Genomic DNA, 9,049 nt, shown 5'->3' with positions numbered 1-9,049 from the left:
GCTGTGACGCCTAATTTTGACGGTAGTTACCATTGAAATTCAACGGTAAGTTTTATGCAACGGGCCCCTGTATTGTCCCCTGAAAAAGAGAAAATGAAACGGAGGCAGAAATACGCCCTCTATCGATCACCCGGCGGTTTGCATCCTAAAATGACGACCGCACCCGTCCATTAGCATACCACGCAAAATCGTGAGAGTGTTCCCTCTTAGCGCAGTGCGTGCGCTTCTCAGAAATCAAAGAGTTTCGAAGTTATACTTACTAAAGATACAATCTTTAGAGAAAGACTGCCAACCTGAAGAGACCACCGGTACGGTACGGAAATCGTGATTTAGATACCGTACCTATATTATCATACTGAAAGTCAACATGGCGATGCACATTAAAACTTGTATTGTGCTTTTGCCTTTGCTAGCTGTGGACATGTGCACAGGTTATTTTTCACCTTTTTTTAATAAGGAAGGAATCAACGACAAACGTCGCGATGATCTTGGAGTCACCTCAGAAATCACCGCGGATACCATCCGCCGCCTATCGATATCGGCAGCACCCTCGAAAGGCACAATTTTTGACAGAGCATGGACAGGGAGGTTGAAGAGCGAAGCAAGTACTAGTGGATTCAACCAGGTAATTTTGATGTTCGTGTACAATCCTAGGAAACGCTGAACTCTGCAGTGTAGATCTAAAACCTGCCAGGTGCGAAAAACTGGATCTACACGTCGTAACTATACAACTAGAAAACCTCTATCTACACAGCCCTGTCTCTAGTCGCTGTAGCCCCGGAGACCGCGCCGCCAGGCGCGGTCCTGGCGGCTTCCCCGCAGTTTCGCTTATGTTAGTTCCTAAGTATTCTGTGCGCTTGTGCAAGTGATTGTGAATTCTGTGAACATCGGTGAGCTGCATATAAGACATCATTTTGTGCATCACAAGCAATGAAATGCATCAAACAGTCGCCGATGATAGTCATTTAGGTTTCATCGACCCATGTAAGTATTCCTAGTAGTTTCTGTTGAAAAATTAAGGAAATATAGCGCCGCAAAGGCACCCGTTTGTTCAACATGAAGATCTTTTATGGGAGCACGGCGCAGCCGCCACACGCAGTGGCGGCTGTCGTAGTTATAGTCGCTGTAAAAACTATTGTTAGCCTTGACCGAAAGATCGGTCTGTATCTGTCCGTCGGGGAATGTTCCGCGGAGACTGCGTCTGGCTTCACGGATCCCCTCCGTATACGGAGGACAGCGTTAATGGCAAAATACAAAAGAGTCCTCCGGACAGACGGATCTTTCTGTCTATTGTTAGCCGTGCTCCGGCCTCCGCTCCGAATCCGCACGGCGCCGTCGAGGTCGGGGTATTAACCGGTAATCTACACGGTGATATCACTTGGGCTATTACCACTTCCGCACTTGGTTTAATCACCAGGTGGGCTAACACCATTCGGGCTAAACCCAATTGGGCTACAACCTCTTCGTCTATTTACCATTTTGTCTAATTTCCACTTGGTCTAATATCCAGTTCGTCTAATGACCAGTTCGGCTAATACCACTTAGACTAGTCTAATTCTCAGTTAGTCTAACGTTTAGACTCTACACCACTTTTGGTCTAATTTCCACTTTCCACTTTGGCTAATTGCCACTACGTCTAATTTCCACTTCGTCTAAATTTCCACATGGTCTAATAGGTACCATGGTAATCATGTAGAAATGCACACCTACCGTTGGCTTCGCTGTTTGTCAATCAAATTTTGTGCAGCTATTGGAGATGCTAAATTGAACCATATCAGAGAGTTTCCATGGAATTAGAAAGCCGAAAAGGTAAGAAAAATGAGAAATCGGAGTTGAAAAGTACGTCGGTCGCGAACATAGTCTCCAACGTAAGTAGTGCACCGATTTCGCAGAGAACGATGTCAACGATTAATCGATTCTGGTAGTCTCTAATCAGCCGCTTACTAACAGTATCGAACTTGACTCGTGCACTACGTGTAGCCCCTACTTTCTTTTTCGTATTTTTTTCCTTATTGTTAGCTCACCTGAGTCGAAGGCTCAAGTGAGCTATTGTGATAGTTGTTTGTTTTCATTGCCATTATCATGATTATCACTATTCAAATTATTGATACGATTATTCATACCAGGATTAAGCATCGATCCTTTCTTTAAAAATTGTGGCAAGTACAAATGTATTGATTTTATCATGACAAAAGTTGATAATAATTCAAATTGAATAGTGTTGAAGGGAGTAGAATGAGGTTGAAGGAAAAGTGGAAGAAAAAGGTTAGGCTATTACGAGGGAGAGAGAAAGAGAGAGAAAAGAAGATGACGAAGAGAGTCTTGCAGAGCTTCAACGATCCCTTTGTAAATTGAATCGCGATCATATGGTAGTCATAGGAGGTGATTTTAACCTACCTGGATGGGATTGGGAAACAAGACAGGTGAAAGCATGTCATCACCCAACGCTTCATCATGCTTTTGGTTCTATGCTTGATGACCATGGGTTAACGCAGGTAGTTACGGAAACAACCAGGAAAGAAAACGTCCTTGATCTATTCCTAGTAAATAATCCAACGTTAGTCACTGATGTCTCAGTTGTACCAGGCATTTCAGATCATGATTGCCCAATTCTCACGATTGCTGGTTGTCCAACTCGCCAGAAGCTAGTAAGAAGGAAAATTAACATCTACAGCAAAACGGATTGGGAGAAATTTGCTGATTTCATGCAGGGTGTAGGCAAGGAAATTGAAGATAAGCTTGACTTTTGCTCAGTGAATGAGGCTTGGGTTATGTTCAAGAATGGAATAGAGAAGGGAATGACAGAGTTTGTTCCACATAAGATGACATCCAAAAAGAATGACATACCTTGGATTTCAAAGAAGATTAAAAGGTTGATCAAAAGGAGAGATAGGTTGAAAAAAAAAAGTCGGAACATGAAATTGAGAAACCACGGGGTAGTCCCTTTTCAATTGGAGGAAGAGTTGAAAGCAGTTAAGAAATCACTGCAACAGGAGCTAAGGAGGGCTTATTGGAATTATGTGGAATCTCTTTTTTCTATCGATGAAGATACCACAGAATTTGAGAGTATGAAGAGATTTTGGGGCTTCATCAAACACAACAGAACTGATAATACAGGAATAAGAGAACTGAAAAGTGATGGTATTACGATCACTGATCCAATTGCAAAAGCTGAAGCATTGAACCAACAGTTCAAAAGTGTTTTCACCAAGGAAACTCCCATACCGAATGACTTACTACCGGAAACCTCAGACTTTGAAGAAATGGAGGATATTTTGTTTACATCAAAGGGTGTAGAGAAGTTGCTTTGTGGTTTGAAGACATGTAAGGCCCCTGGACCGGATGGTATAACTCCACGAGTCTTGAAGCAGCTGGCAAAAATTCTGGCTCCAATTCTTTGCAATATATTGCGGTTGTCATATGAATTAAGTGAAATACCAAATGATTGGCGTGAAGCAAATGTTGTACCAGTCTACAAGAAAGGTAATCGATCTACTCCTGTAAACTACCGCCCCATTTCGCTGACATGTATTTGCTGTAAACTAATGGAGCACGTTTTAGCCAGCAAAATTATGAAGCACGGGGACGAAAATAACATCATTTTTCCCCTGCAATATGGCTTCCGTAAGAACATGTCATGTGAACAACAATTACTTGGTTTCACAAGCGATTTACATAGGAACTTGGATGCAGGACGTCAAACGGATGTTATAGTCATGGATTTTTCAAAAGCTTTTGACAAGGTTGGGCATGAGCGGCTTTTACGTAAACTGGACTACTACGGTATCAGGGGGAAAAATCACTCCTCTTTCAGCACAGGACTATATCATCAAACAGGCTACTCAGTTAACGAGAGCCTCGCAACCACACTCCTATCAGGTACCATATTCGAGAACTGAATCGCATCGCCATTCGTTCTTCCCAAGAACTGTAAGGAACTGGAATTCCCTGTCGTCAGAAATTGTTTCAACGCCATCTGTGGGATCATTTCGAAACCGTCTAGCGGTTGATCACAGTGGCTAGTATTTTCGTCAAATTTTCTATGTGCTTGTAAATATCTGTAAATAAATTGTATTAATTATAATGTAAATAGCACCAGTCTGCAAGAATCTTCAGTCTATTGAAGGAGGCAGACTTAATCAGAAGAAGAAGAAGAAGAAGGAAGTTGAATTCAAAGGGGGTTTGTTTCTAGTATCTTCATAATTTATAGGCCTAATTAAATTAATAAATTAATGAGAATAGTATTACAAAAAGTGTATGTTATACAATCATATATTAATATTGTGGACTTCTTAAAGTGCTCATTTTTCCTAAAAAGAAACAGAATATTAATTGAAATGATAATATGTTTTTGATTGATAAGTTCAACTTATAGTAGAAAGTAATTGTGTTTATGATAGTATTTATTTTTCCATTTCATTTTCTTAGTTATGTATACAAAAACTGCAACCCCAGTATTTGCTTTTGTTTTGTGGTAAAAATCAATTTTATTGTGCAATATTCATGATGGATAATTCCCATTTTTTCATATATCTTTTACTGTTTTGTACACATATCTGTCCAACATTTAGTCAGCAAAAACTGTTGACAGATATATTGGTACAGTCACACGCAGGAGAAAATTACATAAAACGATAAAAAACAGACGCATCAAGATCACTTTCTTTCTTCCACATTTTACTGTCGAGCCGACATAATTATTGTGGTTAAACAGCAAACAAGCGGCTGTATTACAGACTACAACAATCGATTATTATCGTTATGTCGCTCTTCCACATAATCGATCATCCATCATGCTACGCTGACACGGCCGTCGATCGGCGTACTTTTGAGTCAAAATTAGCTACTTTTCTTTTGCAATTGACTATGAAATTTCATGAAACCGTCAGATATGGTCCATCTTGACATTTCTGATAGCCACAAGAAGTTTTCATTGACAAATTAAGGAAGGAAATGGTAGGTGTGCATGGTGTGCATTTCTACACGATTACCGTCTAATATTCACTTTGTCTACATGCCACTTGGTCTAATGTTCATTTGGGCTACACCCATTTCGGCTATTAGCACTTGGTCTACATATCACTTGCAGTGTACCCCTCTGCACCCCTCTGCAGAAAAACGTTTTCATCGCGTAATTTAAACCATGCATTTAAGGTTATTTTGACAGTTTTCTCTGTCATAGGAATTAGAGATGTCATTGAGAAATTTATTTTAAATTTATTTTTCAAGATTTTTTTTTGAAGTTTTGATGTGGTAAATAATAAAGCTGTTTCCACAGAGGTTGCTTGTGAAATATTTGGAGTGATTACTATAGAGGGTGCATTTGAAATGAAATTCATATACATTTTTCATTCAAAATGTGATATTTTGCATACTTTCTTTTCTATTCTGATGTATAGGAGGTCGCTGAAAACGTCTTTTCTGATTTTCTTGAATAATCATAATTTGTTGAAAATTTTACAGTGATACCTTTCCTATTTCTTTTTCCTCAAACTTTTACCAATCATGTTTTCTTATTTGTCTATTTTTTTTTAAAATTAAGAACAAGTTATCTTTTAGGGTGGACTTCCCCTCTTCTAATCATATGGGCCCAAATTCACAAGGTGGTACAATTAAGACCATGGTTTAAACCATGGTTTCAATTGTACCACCTTCGTGAATTAAAACCATGGTTTCAATTGTACGTCCTTCGTGAATTCAGGCCATGAGGTTTTCAGACCTGTAAATTCCTCTATTTCAATGTTTGATGTTGTATCTCAGCCAAGCAAAAGTTGCTGTCAATTTCTACAGCCTATGGGATGCATCAGGACGCACACAGAAAATGTACATTTGGTTGTGAAAAAAATAGCACTAAAACTACTAAAGTAGTCATATGAGCAGTTATGCATTGGCAGAAAGGGATGGAACAAAATTTATGAACATGGTACACTTGTCTAATTTTCTTACCAGAATGTTAGCGTAATTAATTTCCATGTTTCTTTCTTTTTAATGTCATGTGCCTGAAAACTTAGTTCAGGAATTCTTGTGTCTTATGTTTATTTCTTGTGATATAGGTATGTTTGATAAGTGCAACTGAAAGACTTCATGACTGGTCAGGGGATGGTTTTGAAAGTTTGAACATCTTGATTCCCTGCTTCTGTTAGTGTTCTTACAAATAAAGAAACAAGGAAAAGTAGAAATTACGCAGTGCGTAATATATGTCCTCGCCGGAAGTAGCATTTAGTAGCAAAATGTACAATATAGGTAAAAAATCAAGGTCAAAGGTCAAACACGTCAAAATTCTGTGTAGAAGTTTTGAAGCCCTCACCTAGTGCCATCACATAAAGAAAACGGAATCAAAATCGGGTTAGAAATGGCGAAGGAGTAGCATTTTGTAGCCCATGTACAATATAGGTCAAAAATCAAGGTCAAAGGTCAAAGAAGTCAAAGGTCAAAATTCTGTGTAGAAGTTTTGAAGCCCTCACCTAGTGGCATCACATAAAGCAAACGGAAGTGAAATGGGGTTAGAAATGGCGAAGGAGTAGCATTTTGTAGCAAAATGTACAATACAGGTCAAAAATCTGATGTTAAAGCCACAGCTTACAATACGTTGGTTCGACCAATTGTTGAGTATGCTTCCACAGTTTGGGACCCATCTACCAAGAACCTAATCCACCAAGTGGAAATGGTCCAGAGAAGAGCTGCGCGATTCACTTTAAATTGCTACCATAACACCTCGAGTGTCACCAAAATGCTACAAGAACTTAATTGGACCACTCTGGAACAGCGCAGAGAAAATGACAGGCTAATTATGATGTGCAAAATACACAATAATCTCACTCCTCTTTCAGCACAGGACTATATCATCAAACAGGCTACTCAGTTAACGAGAGCCTCGCAACCACACTCCTATCAGGTACCATATTCGAGAACTGAATCGCATCGCCATTCGTTCTTCCCAAGAACTGTAAGGAACTGGAATTCCCTGTCGTCAGAAATTGTTTCAACGCCATCTGTGGGATCATTTCGAAACCGTCTAGCGGTTGATCACAGTGGCTAGTATTTTCGTCAAATTTTCTATGTGCTTGTAAATATCTGTAAATAAATTGTATTAATTATAATGTAAATAGCACCAGTCTGCAAGAATCTTCAGTCTATTGAAGGAGGCAGACTTAATCAGAAGAAGAAGAAGAAGAAGGAAGTTGAATTCAAAGGGGGTTTGTTTCTAGTATCTTCATAATTTATAGGCCTAATTAAATTAATAAATTAATGAGAATAGTATTACAAAAAGTGTATGTTATACAATCATATATTAATATTGTGGACTTCTTAAAGTGCTCATTTTTCCTAAAAAGAAACAGAATATTAATTGAAATGATAATATGTTTTTGATTGATAAGTTCAACTTATAGTAGAAAGTAATTGTGTTTATGATAGTATTTATTTTTCCATTTCATTTTCTTAGTTATGTATACAAAAACTGCAACCCCAGTATTTGCTTTTGTTTTGTGGTAAAAATCAATTTTATTGTGCAATATTCATGATGGATAATTCCCATTTTTTCATATATCTTTTACTGTTTTGTACACATATTATCTGTCCAACATTTAGTCAGCAAAAACTGTTGACAGATATATTGGTACAGTCACACGCAGGAGAAAATTACATAAAACGATAAAAAACAGACGCATCAAGATCACTTTCTTTCTTCCACATTTTACTGTCGAGCCGACATAATTATTGTGGTTAAACAGCAAACAAGCGGCTGTATTACAGACTACAACAATCGATTATCATCGTTATATCGCTCTTCCACATAATCGATCATCCATCATGCTACGCTGACACGGCCGTCGATCGGCGTACTTTTGAGTCAAAATTAGCTACTTTTCTTTTGCAATTGACTATGAAATTTCATGAAACCGTCAGATATGGTCCATCTTGACATTTCTGATAGCCACAAGAAGTTTTCATTGACAAATTAAGGAAGGAAATGGTAGGTGTGCATGGTGTGCATTTCTACACGATTACCGTCTAATATTCACTTCGTCCACATGCCACTTGGTCTAATGTTCATTTGGGCTACACCCATTTCGGCTATTAGCACTTGGTCTACATATCACTTGCAGTGTAGTCCAATTTCCATTTCGTCTAATTGTCATTTAGTCTAATTCACTTAGTCTAATGTAGTGGTGTAACCCGGAGCTATGATCGGATCGGAAAATCGGATCGGCAAATTTGCCGAAAAATCGGTATCGGATCGGAAATCGGCAAAATGATCGGCAAAATGATCTACACCGTATTTTCGCATGTTTTGCATATTTTTACCCCAGATGCTCTCTCATGCTATCTAAGGCTTATTTTTCAACATACATTGTACGATGGTAATAAGTAAGAAATTATTTCAAGCAGGAGACACAGAGCCAGGGCAGGAGAAATTGAATCTCAAGCGGGAGAACGGGAGATTTTGCAAAAATGGGCTTTCGGCGGGAGATCTCCCGTCGAAAACAGGAAAGTTAAAGTCTCTGTTAGTGTTGATACTCATCACGTAACTTAGTGAATGTTTGCATCGCATTTTGTCCTTTTGTTGTTGTTTTTTTTTATACTGCAAAGATCACGCTATTCTAAAATGAAGAAACAACATGGAAAGAAAATGAAGAGGTTGTAGACGCTGCATTTTTGCATTGCTGTGAAATTGACCTGAAGTGTACGAAATCATCTTTTATTATTACATGATCGTTGATATTTATCACGTAACTAAAGTATATGTTTGCATCGCATTTTATCTTTTTAAGAAGAAAAAAGGTAAGAAAAAGACATCAAAGGTAAGGAAAAAATACTTACGATACAGGTGGAACTTACGAGAGCGACATTGCACAATCAACGGTGCATTAATTGCTGAAAATGTGACGTAAAGTCTTCCAAATCATATTTTCTTTTATGATATAATTGTTGATACATTATCACGTAGGCCGTATTTTTTGTTATAGGTTTGTATCGCTTTTTATCCATTCGTTTGCATTTCTTTCTTAATTTCGGGGATCACCCTTAGAAGAACAAGGAAAGAAAA

General features: G+C 38.3%; 1 protein-coding gene across 1 annotated transcript in view; it reads left to right on the top strand.

Annotated features, from left to right (window-relative positions):
* Positions 1 to 289: 289 nt before the first annotated feature.
* The window catches only part of LOC139721759 (cathepsin L-like), a 133,069-nt gene continuing 124,309 nt past the window's right edge, over positions 290 to 9,049 (top strand). Inside the window, exon 1 of the mRNA XM_071633084.1 lies at positions 290 to 625. Coding sequence (XP_071489185.1) covers positions 368 to 625 — 258 coding nt within the window. The 5' untranslated portion in view covers positions 290 to 367. The remainder of the gene's footprint in view (positions 626 to 9,049) is intronic.

The sequence above is a fragment of the Diadema antillarum genome, unplaced genomic scaffold (genome assembly GCF_040938485.1).
Source record: "Diadema antillarum isolate AM-2024a unplaced genomic scaffold, OU_Dant_1.0 scf00000149, whole genome shotgun sequence".
NCBI lineage: Eukaryota > Metazoa > Echinodermata > Echinoidea > Diadematoida > Diadematidae > Diadema > Diadema antillarum.
The sequence above is the reverse complement of the archived record's forward strand: the minus strand, read 5'-3'. Positions and strand labels throughout refer to the sequence as shown.